The following is a 22039-nucleotide window of genomic DNA, read 5'->3' as shown; positions in this document are numbered from 1 at the left end:
AAGATTGACTTTTGATATATGTGGTCTGAATAAATGGGAAAATAAAATAAATTAAAAAAAATTAAATTATTGGTATCAATCTGTCTTTAAAGAATGATTGATTGATTGATTGATTGATTGATTGTTGTTGTTGTTGTTTAAAGCCAGTTTTTATTAGTTGAGGAAGCCTGAGTAACTGGAGAGAACTGCTACTTTGGACTGGAAAACTGACAATCCGTGTCAATTAAGATTGGAGTTGAAAGCACCTGTAACATGCGGGATTTGAACTCACAACCTCAGTCTTAACAGGCTAATGATACAGTAGATGAACTACTTAGACCACTCCCCTACCAATCCCTTTGAAAGTATGAATAACTAATGTTGTTCTACTAATGTCATTTTTTTAGAGTTAAATATTTATGATGAATTTTATTTTTCATTTTTTCAGACAAGAGAAAACATTGGTTGTGATAGAGAATTTGCTATGTGCCTTAAACATCTTTATTAAACACATAGCCACTAACTCCAGAACACAAATATGTAAACTTGGTGAAACAGTCTTTGTAAACATGTTGTTTCTTTGGGACAACAGACCTACACCTTTACTGAAGGTAAAGTAAAATTCTAAAAAGTAGTTTAGACAAAGGATGTTGTTTCAGAAAAGTGCATATATTGTTAAACCTATGTGGTTAAACCTATACTATGTGGTTAAACCTATACTATGTTGTTCAACCTATGTGGTTAAACCTATACTATGTGGTTACGTTAAACCTATACTATGTGGTTAAACCTATACTATGTTGTTAAACCTATGTGGTTAAACCTATACTATGTGGTTAAACCTATACTATGTTGTTAAACCTATACTATGTGGTTAAACCTATACTATGTGGTTAAACCTATACTTTGCTGTTAAACCTATAGTATAATGTTAAAACTACTATGTAGATGTAAATCTTATGCAATACTAATTACACCATTATATTCAGTGCAAAGAAATTTAATGAACAATTTTAACTACATAAAGTATTTACTCCAAATGCATAAGGATCGTACATTGGTTTGTGCATCCATGGTGTTTCTGTATTTTATTTCTTACTTTGTTGAAGATATTTTTTCTATTTAATTCCTTAGGATGATGGTAATTTAATGTTTATTTATTTATTGTTGACAGAATGAATTGATAGAGTTTTTAAGTATACAGATGCATGCCCATCATCCTGGTGGGTGTAAGAGAGATGCAGTTGGTGCTTTTGCAGTAGATTGGGATGTTTGGATGGTAAGGGACATCTTGATGTTTGATTTTGTATTTTTTTCAATTGATATTTCACATAGGGTAGAATTATTAAAAATAGCAAGTAGATGAATTTGGTAAAAAAGTATTGTAAACCAGCAACAATCATTAATTTGTATTTTCCTTTTTGAAAATAAATTGAACTTTTTTGTGTGGATTTTAATAATAATATATTGTACATTATATTGCAGTAAAGTTACAGTTGTTTGACATTTAATTTAGATTGTAAATGTCTTATATTATAATTTGACTTCCAGAGTCATCTGAGAAAATTATATGAAGTCATGTATGGAGATTTTCAGCAACTGGGTGGTAGAAAAAGATTTTCAGGAGGGTATGTTTAATAGTATAAAATAAAGAAAACATATGTTAGATCTCTGTATTTTATTATGTCTATTAATCCTAATAAATTTGTTTTTCTTCACTTCTTCTGTTCCATTCAATGTGTTTGCTCTAACTAGAAGTAAAACATGTAGATACAAAGGTGAAAATGGTATGTTTTTTTCAGATTTCTTGGTAAATATCCTATTTTCAGTTTGTTAGTCATATATGAAGTAATAACAAACAATCTGAGAATATTGTCCTGTTGACCTTTTTTTTAAATCTAAACTAGAACACACCCGCGACATTGTGGGTCTGTGACGGCATTGAAGTACCTACACCTTATTTCTAGCCTGTATTTTTAATATTCATATTGTCAACTGATAAAGTCATGCTGATTATAAGGTGCACAGTTTTCTCTGCTTTCAAAATCTTTCTGTTTGAACCTGTCCTAGTTTTCTTACTACAACCAGAAACTACATATGGCATATACTATTGATATCGTAATCAGATTTGACCTGGAACTTGTAAATTATTGGTAATATTAATTATGTGGAAAACAAAAGGGCCTGGAATGGTGTAGTTTTTAGTCAACTCCATTGTCCTATAAGGCTATATTAGTTATATATAAAGTTGAATTCTTTGATTCGTCTTTTTTACGTCATGCCGGCTAACAAATTGGAGCTCATTATTTTAGTAGTATAGATACAGCCTTTAGACTTGGAGTACAAAATCCATTGGACTCAAATTTTAAAAAAAATACACTGGCATAAATAATTCCTATATAAATGATATATATGAAATACCTCTCTTTATTCAGTAATTGATATGAATAATCATGATTGTGAAAATAGCTCCCAAACACAATTGCCAAAAAATTACATGAAAAATTTGTTGGTTCCTAACTTCGAACTTTTCCCAAGGGAGACAATCATTTGCATTGATAATTAGCCAGTTAAAATTGTCTTTTTATTAATGACAGCATTATAAATTTAACCCATAGATTTAGCCATATCTGCTAACATAATAAATTTAGTCTTAGATGCATGATTTTTTTATTAGTTGTTATTGGTTTTGAACTAGCTGTCAATAACTGTGAGTACTCTCAGATCTGTACTTAGTGTCTTTTTGTTGTGGGGATGTATAAGTACCTTGCCATGTCTACTCTGTTTTTTTGTTATATGTATTTCTGTTTGTATCCATCTGATGAGTTAAGCCTTTTTCAACTGATTTTTATAGTTTGTTCTTATGTTTTACTGTTACACCACTGTCCTAGCTTAGGGGGAGGGTTGGGCGCCTGCAAGCATGTTTAACCCCGCCACATTCTGTATGTGCCTGTCCCATGTCAGAAGCCTGTAATTCAGTGGTTGTCGTTTGTTTCTGTGTATCATATTTGTTTTTCGTTCATTATTTTGTACATAAATTAGGCTGTTAGTTTTCTCGTTTGAATTGTTTTACATTTGTCATTTCGGGGCCTTTTATAGCTGACTATGCAGTATGGGTTTTGCTCATTGTTGAAGGCCGTACGGTGACCTATAGTTGTTAATTTTTGTGTCATTTGGTCTCTTGTCGAGAGTTGTCTTATTGGCAATCAAACCACATCTTCTTATTTTTATTTTAGGCAATACCTCTGAAACGACTGATTTTAAATCAATATAACATTCAAGGTATCTTAATGACATCACACTATTGTGTACATCACATATTTTATTCTCTATTAGATTTATTTTAGTTAGTCAGTTTGTATCAGTATCTATTGAACCAGTAACTTGATTTTCAGATGAAATGATTTTGTGAGCTCTGCAGACAAGTTTTTTTAGTTTTATTTTTTCATGAATGGTATGCTCTGTAGTATGTATGATGTATGGATATATATATATCATGGAAAGGAGAATGAATTCAATGCTGTCTTTGACCATATTTCTGATTTTACCTGTTAATGAATGTATTCCATTATACAATTTCATTTTTAAAGGTCATTATGGTGATTTTTATTCTTGTGTAATATTTTTTGTTTCAGATTTAGAGAAGCATCACTGCCACCAAACTATGTGGACTTAGCTGCTGAAGTTTGTAACCAGGTAAGGGCTTTCTCCAACTGAACAATTGTCCAGTACACAGATACTGAATAATACACAAAAACTAAAGGTATAACAGGAATGTCTGAAAATACAGCACAGTACAACACAGACAGACAGACAGACATCAACCACCAATGCAACACAAATAGAAATACTATGACTACAGTTACTATCAATTACATTGAAGTTTTCATTATTTGCTAATAAAGAGCAATTGATTTAATTAACTTCATAAATGAACATTAAAGGGTATCTACACGTCTCAATCTTCAAAATCGCTTATCTAAAAATACTACCATCGCTAACATTTTTAACAATAAAAATCGTGGTTACCCTTCTATCGATAAGTGTCATGCCAAAAAATGACTTACATGTCCCCGTCTTTCCACCAACAATACGTTAAGGTCTACGTTTAATGGTCGCACATTTTCTTTAAATTTTGAAACTGATATAACTTGAAAAACAAACAGTTTTATTTATTTACTCACATGAAACAAACCGGGATGCGGTATTCAGTACGTAGGTGAAGCAGGACGATATTTATCTAAACGCACGCAAGAACACCTGTATCGTTTTAAAAGACCCAATAAATTCAAAAGTATCATTTATCAACATCTTAAAAAGCACAATCATCCTATTAAATATTTAACAGTTCAACAGTAGTAAATAAGCAGCCTGGTGAATCTCATTCAAAGTTTGTACGATCGCGGAAAATAATTGAATTAAATTGGATTAAAAAATTACAGACAGTCTACCCTCTCGGTCTTAATGATAATATCATGGGAATTTGTAATATATCAAGAACTGATTCTGTTAACATTTTGGATATAGTTTCTAAAACTGTTCGTAAAAACCGTTCTCATGGGCGTAGAAAAAATCGCAATCAAAGAAAATTTCGGACCAACCATACAAATATTTCTGACCTAATTTCTATTTCAAAAAACAACGGCAGACATTATCGATTAACCAAGCTCTGTTCTTTACCTATAAATAAATTAAATAAAATTTTAGAGGATTGCAACACAATTTCATATTGCAGTCCTAAGTATGAAATCATTCAAATTATAATGGCATATTGTTATTCTAAACTGTTTCCCAAAATTGATCGCCCTGAAGATCATAAAAAACATTTTATTAAAATAAAGTATGTTAATAAAGGTTTTGATTTTGTAAATATTGCCGGTATTTTTAACGACCATTCTGTTAAAGAACAAATTCCTAGATATTTTGATATTACTGAACTCCCTCTTATTTGTTATATTTACAAGAAATCTACCCGAAAATTTGTGTTTAATTATAGCCAAGTCTGTAAAGATGTAAATATCAGTGAAAATACACCTCCGTCATGTAATTGTAGTAATTCCGAATACACTTATGGCCCCATTTCCCATGTTATAACAGGAGACCTTAACATCATTCGCGACCGAGAGTTAAAATCATTCCTCAGTGAAGGACCTAAATATCGTCCCCCATCAATTATTAATTGGAATGAGTGTCGTAATATCATCCACGACTCACTTCGTGCTTACTGTTTGAAATGGATAAAACGGGAAAAAGCTGACAAAAAATCTTTGGACTCTTTTTTTAATTCAGTAATGAAGAAAGTTGATATACGTATACAACATTTTAAAGAACATTTTACTCTTAACAACAACCATAAAAATCCTATCTCTCGTATCAAACATAAACTAAAAGAACTAGCCAAGGAATTTGTTTTTGTCCCGGCTGATAAAGCTGCTAATAATATCATTATAGTTTGACGTAAATTTTACATTGAGGTTCTGCAAAAGGAAATCACGAATTCACCAACATTCCAACTGACTTCATTTTCAGAAAACGATATCTGTAACAAACATAAACTATTAGCTACTTCTTTACAAGCAGAACCAAATACAATGAAAGTCCCAACTATGTACTGGCTTCCGAAGCTACACAAATCACCTTACAAATATAGATTTATTTCGTCTTCAAGTCATTGTTCCACTACTAAATTGTCTATTCTACTTACTAGTACACTTGGTACAATCGAAAACCTGATAATAAATTGTTCAAATAAGGCCTTTGAATAGTGGAATTAACTACTTTTGGAGTGTCAAAAACTCGTTGGAAGTACTTGATAAATTGCATGCATATATTGGTGATTTTGAATCTGTTCAAAGTTTTGATTTTTCTACCCTATATACCACGTTGCCTCATATTCTTATTAAGAAAAAATTCACACACCTAATTTAATGGGCATTTAAAAAGTCGGAATGCGAATACATATGTTCAAACTCTTTTAGGTCATTTTTTAGTAGCAACAAACAAAAGAGCTATGTCAATTGGACATGCTTTGATACTATATCTGCCCTTGAATTTTTACTTGATAACATTTTTGTTCGCTTTGGAGATTCCGTATATCGTCAAGTTATCGGAATACCAATGGGGACTAACTGTGCACCACTTATTGCGGACCTGTTTTTGTATTGTTATGAGTTACAATTTATGACTAAAATCAGCAAAGACCAATCGAAACAACATCTGATACAAAAATTTAACAATACTTTTAGATATTTGGATGATATATTGGCTCTCAATAATGACGACTTCAGTATGTATACTAAAGAAATTTATCCTGTTGAACTTACTTTAAATAAAGCTAATACTAACAATGACCACTGTCCTTTTCTCGATCTTGATATCTTTATCATTAACGGGAAGCTTAATACAAAAATTTATGATAAAAGAGATGATTTTTCATTTCCTATCGTTAATTACCCATTTTTAGATGGTGACGTTCCCTTGTCACCATCTTATGGTGTTTATATATCTCAACTTGTACGATTCGGTCGTGTATGTAACAATGTATTAGATTTTAGCGAGAGAAATTTATGTATTACTGAAAAATTATTACACCAGGGTTTTCGATATCATAAACTAGTCAAAACATTTACTAAATTTTATCATCGGTATAAGGACATCATTCGTAAATATAACTCAACATGCAGACATCTTATACGTTCGGGTATTTCACATCCAATCTTTTATGGTAATATTCTTTACAAAGCACAAAAATGTCAGTATTCACCTCAAAGGCTAACAAAACCTTTAAACAGACTTATTAAGAAGGGATATAGTTACGATACTGTTGTCAGGTCATTAAAGATTGCATATTTTGGCTTTAATATTGATTCACTTATAGGGTCTTTGCATCGTAATTAAACATAATTATTCTAAAACCAGTTGTTGGCATGACACGGGTTATGTTCTTCTCATATATTTTATGACGGTATAATACTAAACCCCTAACAGGAGGGATTGTGCCTGATATTCATATGATGAAGACATAATCTTTCAATCAGTTTAATTGAGGTCTGGAGCTGGTCTTAAACTGAGTTTTACTGTGCGTACTGTTGTACGTTTGTTTTTTCTACATTGGCTAGAGGTATAGGGGGAGGGTTGAGATCTCAAAAAACATGTTTAACCCCGCCGCATTTTTGCGCCTGTCCCAAGTCAGGAGCCTCTGGCCTTTGTTAGTCTTGTATCATTTTTAATATTAGTTTCTTGTGTATAATTTGGAGTTTAGTATGACGTCCATAATCACTGAACTAGTATACATATTTGTTTAGGGGCCAGCTGAAGGACGCCTCCAGGTGCGGGAGTTTCTCGCTGCATTGAAGACCCATTGGTGGCCTTCGGCTGTTGTCTGCCCTATGGTCGGGTTGTTGTCTCTTTGACACATTCCCCATTTCCATTCTCAATTTTATTAAATTGTTCTTTCAGTTATTTCAGTCAAGTGAACATGCAATAGAAGTGACACAAATCAGTGAAACAGACACTGAAGACAGACATGGAGCTAAAAAACGTAGACTAGAATCAGGATGGACATCCATTAGGGACATAATAACATCACTGGGACAAACAGTACAACTCACACCATGGTAAGCTTACAGATACTGATGTCAGACTTACAGTAGGTATGATAACATCACAGGGACAAACAGTACAACTCACACCATGGTAAGCTTACAGATACTGATGTCAGACTTACAGTAGGTATGATAACATCACAGAGACAAACAGTACAACTCACACCATGGTAAGGTTACAGATACTGATGTCAGACTTATAGTAGGTATGATAAAATAACAGAGACAGTACAACTCACACCATGGTAAGCTTACAGATACTGATGTCAGACTTACAGTAGGTATGATAACATCACAGGGACAGTACAACTCACACCATGGTAAGGTTACAGATACTGATGTAAGACTTACAGTAGGTATGATAACATCACAGGGACAGTACAACTGACACCATGGTAAGCTTACAGATACTGATGTCAGACTTACAGTAGGTATGATAACATCACAGGGACAAACAGTACAACTCACACCATGGTAAGGTTACAGATACTGATGTCAGACTTACAGTAGGTATGATAACATCACAGGGACAAACAGTACAACTCACACCATGGTAAGCTTAGAGATACTGATGTCAGACTTACCTTAGGTATGATACAACACAGGGACAAACAGTACAACTCACACCATGGTAAGGTTACAGATACTGATGTCAGACTTACAGTAGGTATGATAACATCACAGGAACAGTACAACTCACACCATGGTAAGGTTACAGATAATGATGTCAGACCTACAGTAGGTATGATAACATCACAGAGACAAACAGTACAACTCACACCATGGTAAGGTTACAGATAATGATGTCAGACTTATAGTAGGTATGATAACATCACATGGACAAACAGTACAACTCACACCATGGTAAGGTTACAGATAATGATGTCAGACTTACAGTAGGTATGATAACATCACTGTGACAAACAGTACAACTCACACCATGGTAAGGTTACAGATACTGATGTCAGACTTACAGTAGGTATGATAACATCACAGAGACAATACAACTCACACCATGGTAAGGTTACAGATACTGATGTCAGACTTACAGTAGGTATGATAACATCACAAAGACAAACAGTACAACTCACACCATGGTAAGGTTACAGATACTGATGTCAGACTTACAGTAGGTATGATAACATCACAGGGACAGTACAACTCACACCATGGTAAGGTTACAGATACTGATGTCAGACTTACAGTAGGTATGATAACATCACAGGGATAAACAGAACAACTCACACCATGGTAAGCTTACAGATAATAATGTCAGACTTACAGTAGGTATGATAACATCACAGAGACAAACAGTACAACTCACACCATGGTAAGGTTACAGATACTGATGTCAGACTTACAATAGGTATAATAACATCACAGGGACAGTACAACTCACACCATGGTAAGGTTACAGATAATGATGTCAGACTTATAGTAGGTATGATAACATCACAGGGACAAACAGTACAACTCACACCATGGTAAGGTTACAGATACTGATGTCAGACTTACAGTAGGTATGATAACATCACAGAGACAGTACAACTCACACCATGGTAAGGTTACAGATACTGATGTCAGACTTACAGTAGGTATGATAACATCACATGGACAAACAGTACAACTCACACCATGGTAAGGTTACAGATACTGATGTCAGACTTACAGTAGGTATGATAACATCACAGGGACAGTACAACTCGCACCATGGTAAGGTTACAGATTCTGATGTCAGACTTACAGTAGGTATGATAACATCACAGGGATAAACAGAACAACTCACACCATGGTAAGCTTACAGATAATAATGTCAGACTTACAGTAGGTATGATAACATCACTGGGACAAACAGTACAACTCACACCATGGTAAGTTAACAGATACTGATGTCAGACTTATAGTAGGTATGATAACATCACAGGGACAAACAGTACAACTCACACCATGGTAAGCTTACAGATAATGCTGTCAGACTTACAGTAGGTATGATAACATCACAGGGACAGTACAACTCACACCATGGTAAGGTTACAGATACTGATGTCAGACTTATAGTAGGTATGATAACATCACAGGGACAAACAGTACAACTCACACCATGGTAAGCTTACAGATAATGATGTCAGACTTACAGTAGGTATGATAACATCACAGGGACAGTACAACTCACACCATGGTAAGGTTACAGATAATGATGTCAGACTTACAGTAGGTATGATAACATCACAGAGACAAACAGTACAACTCACACCATGGTAAGCTTACAGTTAATGATGTCAGACTTACAGTAGGTATGATAACATCACAGGGACAAACAGTACAACTCACACAATGGTAAGGTTACAGATACTGATGTCAGACTTACAGTAGGTATGATAACATCACAGAGACAAACAGTACAACTCACACCATGGTAAGCTTACAGATAATGATGTCAGACTTACAGTAGGTATGATAACATCACAGGGACAAACAGTACAACTCACACCATGGTAAGCTTACAGATAATGATGTCAGACTTACAGTAGGTATGATAACATCACAGGGACAAACAGTACAACTCACACCATGGTAAGCTTACAGATAATGATGTCAGACTTACAGTAGGTATGATAACATCACATTGACAAACAGTACAACTCACACCATGGTAAGGTTACAGATACTGATGTCAGACTTATATTAGGTATGATAACATCACATGGACAAACAGTACAACTCACACCATGGTAAGCTTAATGATAATGATGTCAGACTTACAGTAGGTATGATAACATCACATGGACAAACAGTACAACTCACACCATGGTAAGCTTACAGATAATGATGTCGGACTTACAGTAGGTATGATAACATCACAGGGACAAACAGTACAACTTACACCATGGTAAGCTTACAGATACTGATGTCAGACTTATAGTAGGTATGATAACATCACAGAGACAAACAGTACAACTCACACCATGGTAAGCATACAGATAATGATGTCAGACTTACAGTAGGTATGATAACATCACTGGGTCAAAAAGCACAGTTAATCACCATGGTAACTTTACAGATCTTAGAATAAATCTTTAAGTAAGAAATGTAGATTGGAGTCTTGGTTGATGATATTTGGAGGCAACATTACATCAGTGGATCATACAGTATGATTCCACTGTAGTGAATATACAGCCCGTTTGACAGACCTGGAACTAGAACAATTATGACTAGGGTCAGGATGAAAGCAATTAGGGACATTATTAAAGCAGTACAACTTTTTTTCTTGATGGATTTCTACTGAATGGACAATAGTTAAATTTATATAGAAAATTTGTACATGTACTTGGTTTTCACTTACAAAAATTAATTCAATGAAATGTTTCAGAAATTGACCTTTAATTCAATTCATTAACTTTTTAACTGTTACAGGTTACAACTGATAACAAGGGTTATGGAGAAGTTTCCAGGAAGTTTGGCTGAAGATGAAACTTATCCTTATCTTAACTGTTTATCATCACTTATAGCAGAAAGTAAAAAGTAAGGTCATCCTTAAAATTGCGTAGCTTTTTAGCAGAAATAATAGAATCTTAATCATTGATCACTGCTTAGTTGAATGAACAATTACCGGTAAAGGTAAAGCTCATTTGCTTTAGACAGGATTCTGCTTTTTTCAATACAGTCATAATCAGCTTCTTTGATTGTATTCATCTTGCAGATCTAATACATTATAACCTTGAAGTGAAACACAAATTTTAACTGTTTATTGAAATTGAGAGAGAGAAAAAACCATACAAAGCTTGTTAACTTTTATCTATGATTGTCTAGATTGATTTTGTTTGCATAAAGGCTGTTGCACTTTTCAGGTGAAGTTGCAATGTCAGAATGATTGAAAAATAAACAGAACTGTTAAAAGAAATTATTAGGGCATTGGTTTTATGATTACTTTTTTGTTTTTAATTTCACTAAATTTTTCAATATGCAACAGAGAAATCAAAAACTTTCCTTCTATACAACATTTGTACAAAATCAGCTGAAAAGGGTATAATATTTGTGATATACCTACATTGAAGAAATTTAATTATTTTATAGGGTTGAAATATCCAAATACCTTTTGTCATGTGCAGAGGCTTTTACTGTCAACTGGAAGAAGATCAAATTAGGACAAAGGACTGAAGAGCTTTGTGGTCCAGTATGGAGGAAAATGTGGATGTCAACATTAAGGTATAAAAACTTAAAACAATAACTTTACACAGATATGCAAAGACAACAAAAAACCACCAGAAAATATATTTCAGCTTTAAATGCCTTGCTTCATGTAGGCACTAACAACATAGATAGCCATAAAAAGTTTTCTTGACGTTTTTGATTGTTTAGTTTAATCAAGTAATGTAAAAGCTCAGGAAGCAAAAGATTGTCTACACCAAGAAATAAAAGTGCATGTACTTCAAAATAATCAGTGTACTATGGATTCGTGGAAAAGAAGGTGAAGATTCTGAAGAACAAAAAACCTATTACCGTATTAGGTCGTGTATAGTAGACATTCGTGCGTATGATACATGCTCAAATATGGTAAGTCAAAGAAAAACAAAAAAGTCAAACAGACAACAGAAGTCAACAAAATATTACGCAGAAAACCTCTGTATTGAAACAAAAGAAAAATATGGACATTAAAGGTACTTTAAGCTAATCAGAGTGCTGTTGATAGTTACATTATGAAACAAAAAAAAAATCAATATTACGATATGAAAAGGACCTCATATATTATCATTCTGTATTGTAATTTCAGATGTGTAAGCTTGAACCATGCCACACCACAAGGATATAAACTTCTAAAAGCTATGGTAGTGGAAGACATTATCCATCCTGATAGAGATATGTGGAGTCTTTTCTTACCAAACATCAGTCCACCTACCCAGGAGGCTGTGGAATTTCTGTTATGCATTCTTCAAAAATTTAGTTTACCAGAACAGTTCCAGCCAAGTGTATTGACCTCTGCTAATTACAATGAGATGCAATACCCCTTAAGGTCACAGCTTATAGACTGGATACTGCCCAGTGGTGAAGGTTTTTCTGGAAGCTCATTGGCTAATAATTCAGATATAAATCCAGAGAGTGTAGCCAATGTTTTAGTCTTACTTATGATTCAGAATCAGTCAGTTTTAAATAAAAGTGAACATTGTGAAAAATCCTCACCCGTTACAGATTTAGAAATGATATATTTGCAATCGTCACATGACTTTCCAATGTCAAATACATTTTTGTGCTCAAAAGATTCCAAGGAAAGTTGTAATGATGTTCTACATTTGCCAGTAATCATTTCCAAAATTGAGAAAATGTTAAAAGACGATGTTTCAGTCTTCCTTGAAATAACTGATGTACAACTGCAGCATATAGAAAAAGTTGTGTCAAATGTTTGTCTTTTATCAAAATTGATATATTGGCTGTTGAATTATGGTGTTGTAAACAGTGAATCTCTGTTGACAATGGATATTGTAAGTTTGTTAAAAGTTCTGTACAAAAAACTTGGCCTGTTTCTTGGTGAGATCTTGCAGAAGGAAGGATGCCTACCTTTACAGAATATTTTGATGAAATTACTGAGTTTATATGACAGTAAATTTCCTGGTGGAACAACTAGTATTCAGGCAGCAAGACTGATACAGTGCTTATTTCCTGCTAAAATTGTAGATCAGCTACTTGGAATAGCTTCTAACAAGGTATGAACAGAAAAAATGCTTCAAGCAACAACAAAAAAAAAAAACAAAAGCAAAACTACATGCATATTTATATCAGTATAATTCAGTGTCACTAAACTTAGTCAGGTTAATTTATAAATAGTTATAGGAGTTTTAAAAAGAGAGTCATCTATTTGTCAAGACTTTATAATCTAATCCAATTAATAGTGGAAAAAAATAAGATGTGGTATGATTTCTAAATACGACATCTATCCACCAGAGACCAAAGGCCAAGGATATAATCAATTAAAGGTCACAGTACAGCTTTCAAAAAGGAGCATATGTTAATTTTTAGATTAAAAAAAACAGGAAAATGATATGATAAATAACAAATTCATTTAATGTATGTTACCGTAATTACTGAATTATGTGAACATGTAAGAATTATCTTATCTTTTACATGTATCTTAAAAAAGCCTTGAAATAAATTGGTCCTACTGATATCTTTATACAGGTAAAAATATACGTATATCGAGGTTTTTTCGCGTCGGCTTTTTTTTGGGCAATTTGATGACAAAACGGGCAAGTTAAATTTTCGCTGTGTATAATTTTCACTGAATGGGAAAATACCTGTGAAAAAAATCACCGTATTGTATTGTTAAAGATGTAAACAAAATAAATTTGATTGACTGACAGATAATTGATAACAAATAAATCAGTGTACTACAAACTAAAATACACATATTCGGATATCTTTTAATAATCGTTAAAATCAAGTTCATTGCGGCATGGTAAACAATGAAGGTTTTGATAAAGTTTGTACTGGTATAACAGAGCATTTTGAAAGCATATTTGTGTAAATATCCGTTAAATTGTGATTTATTTTAATTTAATTTTTACAATAAATGAAGAATGTTCGGGTTATGACAACAATAAATAGACGTTGATAATTAACATTTTTGAACATGTCACTGTCTGCTGTGTTGTTAAAAGGTATGACATGTATGATAAGCCAATTTAATTATTATAAAAACAGATATCTTAAATGATTATACATACTCTTGTGATCTACCGATCAACACAAAAGACTGATTTTGTATATAATGTAATTTCACCTTTAGGGTGAAATGAGTTTACCAATCAATTTTGTGTAAACTCGATAATTAGTAGTTTATTTATGGAATGTTTAAACAGCTGTAAATCCAGGAATAGGGAGGGAAATTTACGCGGGGTCAAATTTTCCCGTTTCTGTAGGTGCCGCGAACAAAGCGAAATTAAACACACGCAAAAAAACCCCAATATACGGTAAATATGTTAAAAATGTCTTGTCTTGATAAAATGGTCAAACTGGAACTTTTTTATATAATTTCAGTTAAGTAAGCAACCACCAGCTAGTCATTCCAAATCAGATATTGGTCATATTAAGTTAAAGAGTAGAAACAGACCTTCCACATCACGGAGCATAATCGAGGATGACGACATGGACCTTGAGTTTGATCAGCCATTAGCCAGGGACCAAGGGGAGGAGGAAGATTTAGATGACGACTTTGGAGATTCTCAGGAATCTGAAGATTCTAATGTAGATGGTAAAGCTAGGTTTTATATAAGACAGCAAAGATCACTCATTTGTAAACAAATATTCTTGCAGCTGATGAATTCTATTCTTCTTATTAGAAAAGTTAATCATATTTTGAATAAAACTTTTCTGATTTCATCTGCTAACATCATTTTTACCTGCATGGCCAACAGCAAAAGTAGGTCTAGTAACAACTTAACTCTGTCTATCATTCCATATGTCTTTTCAAAAGACCTTAAGATGAAAACTTATGTCAAAGTTTTCTTGGCCTCTATGAAAGGGAATGATTTTATATTTGGTTTACAGCTTGATAGTGTTGACTTGTAGGGTGTAAGCAATTTTAAGATCCTCTGTGCAGCCACTTCCTGTTTGCGGACAGTTTGAAATTTTACAACACTCATTGTACAAGGAAAATTTTCGTCAAACTTTTCTTGGCTTCTTTTGACGAGAATGATTTTATATTTGGTCTGCATTTGAGAATGTTGAATTGTAGCGTGAATGTAATTTTTACATTTGTCATGCAGCAAATTTCTGTTTGCTGATATTTTGAAATTTTACATCACTCATTGTACAGTGAACATTTTCATCAAAGTTTTCTTGGGTTCAATATTTCAAGGGAATGACCAGTTATGATTTAGTATTATACATGTTTCCTCAATCAATTGCTTGTAGCAATGCAGGCCCAGACAGGGTATTGGTCTTTTTATTAAACATTCTTTTAGAAGCTAGATAAAACTTCCTTTGCAAGAAATATGTTAATAAATGAATGTTAGTATCAGTCTTAATTATAAACTTGACCATTAGTTGATAGGTGTACAATAATTTTAAGTTAGGTTTTAATAGTCAATGTCAGTGGATTAAAGAGCTAAAAAATGTTCTCTTCATTGTTTTTATACGACCGCAAAAATTAAAAATTTTTTGGTCGTATATTGGTATGACGTTGGCGTCGTCGTCGTCGTCGTTGTCGTCGTCGTCGTCGTCGTCGTCGTCCGGCGTCGTCCGGCGTCGTCCGAAGACACATTGGTTTTCGCACTCTAACTTTAGTTTAAGTGAATGGATCTCCATGAAATTTCACCATAAGGTTCAATACCACAAAAGGAAGGTTGGGATTGATTTTGGGGGTTATGGTACCAACAGTTAAGGAATTAGGGGCCACAAAGGGGCCAAAAATAAGCATTTTTGTAACTTTCAGAAAATAACTTGTGTGTAAGTGTATGGATCTCTCTGACATTGTACCACAAGGTTCCATATCACAAAGGGAAGGCTGTAATTGATTTTGGGGGTAATTGCCTCAAAATTTTAGGAATTAGGGGCCAAAAAAGGGGCAAAAAACAAGCATTTTTCTAGTTTCATGACAATAACTTGTGTGTAAGTGTTTGGATATTTCTGAAATTGTACTACAAGGTTCCATATCACAAAGGGAAAGCTGGAATTGAGTTTGGGGGTAATTGCCCGAAACGTTTAGGAATTGGGGGCCAAAAAGGGGCCAAAAATAAGCATTTTTCTAGTTTCCAGACAATAACTTGTGTTCAAGTGTATGGATCTCTCTGAAATTGTACTGCAAGGTACCATACCACAAAGGGAAGGCTGGGATTGAGTTTGGGGGTGATGAATCATAAGGGGGTTCAAAAAATTGGGGGGGGGGGGATTTTTTTTTTTTTTTTTTTTTCTTTTTTTCCTTTTTTTTTTCTTTTAAAATTTTCCATTTTAAGTTGGTTATTTCTGATTTATATTTAAAAGCAAATAATAATGATATGGTAGGAGATACACACCAAACAGGATGTGTAAATTATTATATAATAAGTATTGTGCAATAGCAAGAAATTTTCAATTGCACAGTATTGCACAATAGCAAGAAATCTTCAATTGCACAGTATTGCGCAATAGCAAGAAATCTTCAATTTAACAGTATTGCGCAATAGCAAGAAATATCCAATAGCACAATATTGCGCAATAGCAAGAAATTGTCAATTGTACAGTATTGCGCAATAGCAAGAAATATTCAATTGCACAGTATTGTGCAAAAGAAGATACTTCGTATAAATTGCTTATTTCTTGATCAATTTCAATGGGGTTTTATTCTTGAATTCTTGGGGTTCTTTAATATGCTGAATCTAACCGTGTATTAAGTTTTTGGATTTTGGGCCCCGTTTTTAAATTGGTCCACATTGAGGTCCAAAGGGTCCAAAATTAAACTTTGTTTGATTTCATCAAAAATTGAATTATTGGGGTTCTTTGATATGCCGATTCTAACCGTGTATTTAGATTTTTAATTTTGGGTCCGGTTTTTTAAATTTGTCTACATTAAGGTCCAAAGGGTCCAAAATTAAACTTAGTTTGATTTTAACAAAAATTGAATTCTTAGGGTTCTTTGATATGCTGAATCTAAACATGTGTTTAGATTTTTGATTATGGGCCCAGTTTTCAAGTTGGTCCAAGTTGGGGTCCAAAATTAAACTTTGTTTGATTTCAACAAAAATTGAATATATGGGGTTCTTTGATATGCTGAATCTAAACATGTATTTAGATTTTAGATTTTTGGCCCAGTTTTCAAGTTGGTCCAAATTGGGGTCCAAAATTAAACTTTGTTTGATTTCAACAAAAAATTGAATATATGGGGTTCTTTGATATGCTGAATCTTACCATGTATTTAGATTTTTTATTTGTGGGCCCGCTATCAAATTGGTTCATATTGAGGTCAAAAGGGTCCAAAATTAAACTTTGTTTGATTTCATCAAAAATTGAATTATTGGGGTTCTTTGATATGCCAAATCTAACCGTGTATTTAGATTTTTAATTTTGGGTCCTGTTTTTTAAATTGGTCTACATTAAGGTCCAAAGGGTCCAAAATTAAACTTAGTTTGATTTTAACAAAAATTGAATTTTTGGGGTTCTTTGATATGCTGAATCTAAACATGTGTTTAGATTTTTGATTATGGGACCAGTTTTCAAGTTGGTCCAAGTTGGGGTCCAAAATTAAACTTTGTTTGATTTCAACAAAAATTGAATATATGGGGTTCTTTGATATGCTGAATCTAAACATGTATTTAGATTTTAGATTTTTGGCCCAGTTTTCAAGATGGTCCAAATTGGGGTCCAAAATTAAACTTTGTTTGATTTCAACAAAAATTGAATATATGGGGTTCTTTGATATGCTGAATCTTACCATGTATTTAGATTTTTTATTTGTGGGCCCGCTATCAAATTGGTTCATATTGAGGTCAAAAGGGTCCAAAATTAAACTTTGTTTGATTTCATCAAAAATTGAATTATTGGGGTTCTTTGATATGCCAAATCTAACTGTGTTTTTAGATTTTTAATTTAGGGTCCCGTTTTTTAAATTTGTCTACATTAAGGTCCAAAGGGTCCAAAATTAAACTTAGTTTGATTTTAACAAAAATTGAATTCTTCGGGTACTTTGATATGCTGAATCTAAACATGTGTTTAGATTTTTGATTATGGGACCAGTTTTCAAGTTTGTCCAAGTTGGGGTCCAAAATTAAACTTTGTTTGATTTCAACAAAAATTGAATATATGGGGTTCTTTGATATGCTGAATCTAACCATGTATTTTGATTTTGGACATTGGACCATAATAGGTAAATTAAAAAAATTGAAGTTCTTAGACCACATTCTTTCTGTGTCAGAAACCTATGCTGTGTCAAATATTTAATCACAATCCAAATTCAGAGCTGTATCAAGCTTGAATGTTGTGTCCATACTTGCCCCAACTGTTCAGGGTTCGACCTCTGCGGTCGTATCAAGCTGCGCCCAGCGAAGCATTTTATTGTAAAATGTTAACATAGTGTGCACGACTGCGACTCATTTCACAAAAAAACTTATGAGAAATAATACTTGTAAGTCATGAATATTTCAGTGTAACTAGTTTTGATTTTTGTCATAGAATTTATGTGAAAAGAAGTACTGATCTATTTTAGCATTTTTCAGCTTTTCAGTCACCATTGAGTTCATCCAGCTTGACAGAAGGACAGACCATAAGACTGACTGCTATAAAAGTTTTATGTTTGTGGTGTGGTTACGACAAATCAGAGATGAAGGAGATTTTACCACTAGAAACTAACGGTGATCCAGTATATATCAGAACTAAGATGGAGGAGTTAATAGATGAGGAGGAACTTGACAGTAATAAGGCTTTTGATCTACAGATGGTATTTACTTTATTTAGATTTACTGGTGATGAATAATAAGGGCTGTTCCATTAAAACACACATGGTACCCAGGGAAGGCACTTTAAAAATGGGGTAACCACCTATAGAGGCAAATAAAAATTTCACTTACATTTCCACTATGCAAAAACATAGATGACACCCACCCATAGTTGCGATTTGGAAGTGTCTTCCCTGGGTCCCATGTATGTTTTTATGGAACAGCCCTAAGGGCATATCTTTCCTGTTGTTATTTTTTTACTACCTCTAAACCAATTTTTTTTAAGCCCTTTCAGGCAAACTCTGCAGTTATTTAGTTTTTGGGATTTTCCAACTTATAAAAGAAAATTCAAGTTTGACAAATTTGCAACAAATTGTATTCACATTATTTTCCAACTTAAGAATGTCACATAATTAGATCACTTGTGAAAATTATTTTGTGTAGAATATTTCAGGTGTGATATATTTCGTGACAGTAATAATGCAGGAATACACATAATTACTGTTGCTGAAATTGATGGTTTATTTCTTTACCAATTGTTTTCGGAATACAAATGTTATAAAAGTGGCTAAATAACCTTTTACTGTAAAGCAGGAGGTAACTGTTGCTAAAGTGAAAAATAGATACATATTTTTAAAGGTTTCAAGTTCAGAAGTACACATGGGTAAATGCCATATTAGACTTAAAAAGTGCAAGCACAATTAAGATTTGTTCTTGCATCTGAAACTATTTAAATTCACAGTCAGAGGCAGTAATATGCTATTTTGAGGATTCTTCAAGGTGTCAATATTATTCACTATAATAATGTACATGTACATTTCAGCTTCACGCTATTGTATCTGGTCTGACTACAGGTAACCATAGAGTTAGTGATATTGATCTGGAGAATATGGTAGATGCTATCAGGTATAACTTATCTGCTTTTTAGTCCTAATTTTAACTAGCACTTTCTGTATTCTCATATTGATAAGGAAACAAATGCTTTTAATAAGAACAAGAATTATGAGCTACTGTTCACTAGCAATACCCCGCTATTAGTATTTAGTAACATGAAGTTGATAAGCAATGGATGTAAAGATGCATTACACAGTATAGCATGCACACATGACATTCAGGAGGTCCTGATTTGTAGCTGTTCAAAGTAATGCAACAAAAAATTTCATTTGAAGGACAGACATAGGTGAAACAGTATTACAAGGGTATCATTAAGAACCTATTTTTTGCTTCAGACTATAACATTTAGAATTAAAAGATAATTTTAGGAAATTATTTTATAACTTAGATTAAATTCAGGATCATGCAAGGATTTGATAAGACACTAAATGCTGTGAAATCAATTTTCCAAAGTGGATAAAGTATAACTGTGATGGATCTATATTTATAAACAAGTATTTATTAAATAAATTATATTTTGAAAGGAGAGTCGCCAAGCAACAAAGAAGAGATCATAACATCAGCTGTATGTGCTTGGAACTTCTTGGTAGTGTTGTTAGTTACCTAGGTAATGATGAAATGCCATCTAAAGCCATCAAGGAGTGTAGAGAAATTACTGTCCATCTATTGTCTGCTTTCTGGTAAGTTTTACAGGAATTAAATTGGTATCAAACTGTAAAGGGTTATTGGAATTATTATCATCAAATTTTCATTAAGACTTGCCAGCTGTACATTGGTGGTTAATCTGTTGTTTTTTTTTTGTTTAGCCTCTGGGGTTCCCATCTAATTGTTAATGGTCAGTCCATGATATCAGTATGGTTGCAGAGGTTTCTTTTTTCTTCTTTCCCTTTTCCAGCTCTTAAATGACATAAAATGAAGTTATTTTGGTGAAACTTTGCTGAAATAATATTAGGTTTCTTGAATGGTTTCTATAATAATCAATCAGTTATAAAAAAAAAAGATACATAGTAATGAATATCGGAAAAAAATGAATTGCCATCTGCCAGTTTTAATGGTACTTCAATGGTCTTAAAATTGGAGTGAAATTTGTGTTTTGATTACTCTCATGGTCTCTATTCATATTCTGTATTGATGATAGAATTTGTAAGTTTTGTTTTAATTCCCTATGACCTTTTTACTAGGAACCTACAGGACCAGTTTTCATCCAAAGTACGACTGACTACAGCTAAATGTATGATGGCATTTATTGAGGTAAGTTGAATTGTTGACAACAGCAATTTAATAACAGAAATTAAAATCAAGATTAATAAAAATCAAATAAAAATGAAATACAGAATAAATTTTAGTAATTATCAGTCAAAAGCTTAAATCCAGAATTAAGTTTATTATGTTCCCCATATTGTATGTTGCTTTTGTCTTTTACGAAATCTGTTTGTGATAAGATCAGGGTACTTTGGTACTTTAATACTTCTATGTAGAAGTCTGCTGATCATATGTCATGTAGTTGTGTACACTTATTTTTGTAATACTTGGTTACGTTATTAGGACAAAGTTTTCCAGACCCATTGTTGTCTGTAAGTCATAGTTTTATGAACAAAAATGTGCATTTCTAAGATGGGTGTGAATTGATTTTTTCTGTAGTTCCAGCTTTGTACATATCACAGTAGAAAAAGGAAATCAACAAATTAATTTCCTTGTATCACATCTGTCATTGTCATGATTGATTTTAGAATGAAACAATAAAAAATTGTCACAGAAAGGTATAATTAAAACTTTTTTACAGTCAAATGTGTGTGTGCAATATTCTTTTTACTTTTATTACAAAAAATGTTTAACATATTATTCTTATATACTGAAAAACAAATGTGAAAATAAAAATATTTGAAATGTTTTTAGGCAGACCCGAAGCAACAATGGGCTCTGCTGTCCACAAAGGAAGACCAGTCAGCTATTAGTACTGAGTTTATACAAACCATGTGTGACCTGAGTCATGATGTTAGAATGTATGCTTCACAAGCTGTCAGTAGGTATGTATTAAAGGTCATAGTTTAGGAGATACAGACCATGTGTGACCTGAGTCATGATGTCAGAATGTATGCTTCACAAGCTGTCAGTAGGTATGTATTAAAGGTCAAATGATACAGACCGCTTGTGACCTGAGCA

General features: G+C 33.1%; 1 protein-coding gene across 1 annotated transcript in view; it reads left to right on the top strand.

Annotated features, from left to right (window-relative positions):
* The window catches only part of LOC127725495 (serine-protein kinase ATM-like), a 95937-nt gene that overhangs the window by 9860 nt on the left and 64038 nt on the right, over positions 1 to 22039 (top strand). Inside the window, exons 6-19 of the mRNA XM_052232510.1 lie at positions 428 to 590; positions 1154 to 1258; positions 1531 to 1607; positions 3615 to 3675; positions 7438 to 7595; positions 10998 to 11105; positions 11658 to 11789; positions 12355 to 13282; positions 14613 to 14826; positions 18764 to 18984; positions 19806 to 19888; positions 20401 to 20556; positions 21058 to 21127; positions 21773 to 21903. Coding sequence (XP_052088470.1) covers positions 428 to 590; positions 1154 to 1258; positions 1531 to 1607; positions 3615 to 3675; positions 7438 to 7595; positions 10998 to 11105; positions 11658 to 11789; positions 12355 to 13282; positions 14613 to 14826; positions 18764 to 18984; positions 19806 to 19888; positions 20401 to 20556; positions 21058 to 21127; positions 21773 to 21903 — 2607 coding nt within the window. The remainder of the gene's footprint in view (positions 1 to 427; positions 591 to 1153; positions 1259 to 1530; positions 1608 to 3614; positions 3676 to 7437; positions 7596 to 10997; positions 11106 to 11657; positions 11790 to 12354; positions 13283 to 14612; positions 14827 to 18763; positions 18985 to 19805; positions 19889 to 20400; positions 20557 to 21057; positions 21128 to 21772; positions 21904 to 22039) is intronic.

This window comes from Mytilus californianus, unplaced genomic scaffold, assembly GCF_021869535.1.
Source record: "Mytilus californianus isolate M0D057914Y unplaced genomic scaffold, xbMytCali1.0.p SCAF_15, whole genome shotgun sequence".
NCBI classification, from domain to species: domain Eukaryota; kingdom Metazoa; phylum Mollusca; class Bivalvia; order Mytilida; family Mytilidae; genus Mytilus; species Mytilus californianus.
Note: the sequence above shows the minus strand (reverse complement) of the source record. Positions and strands in the feature narration are given on the sequence as shown.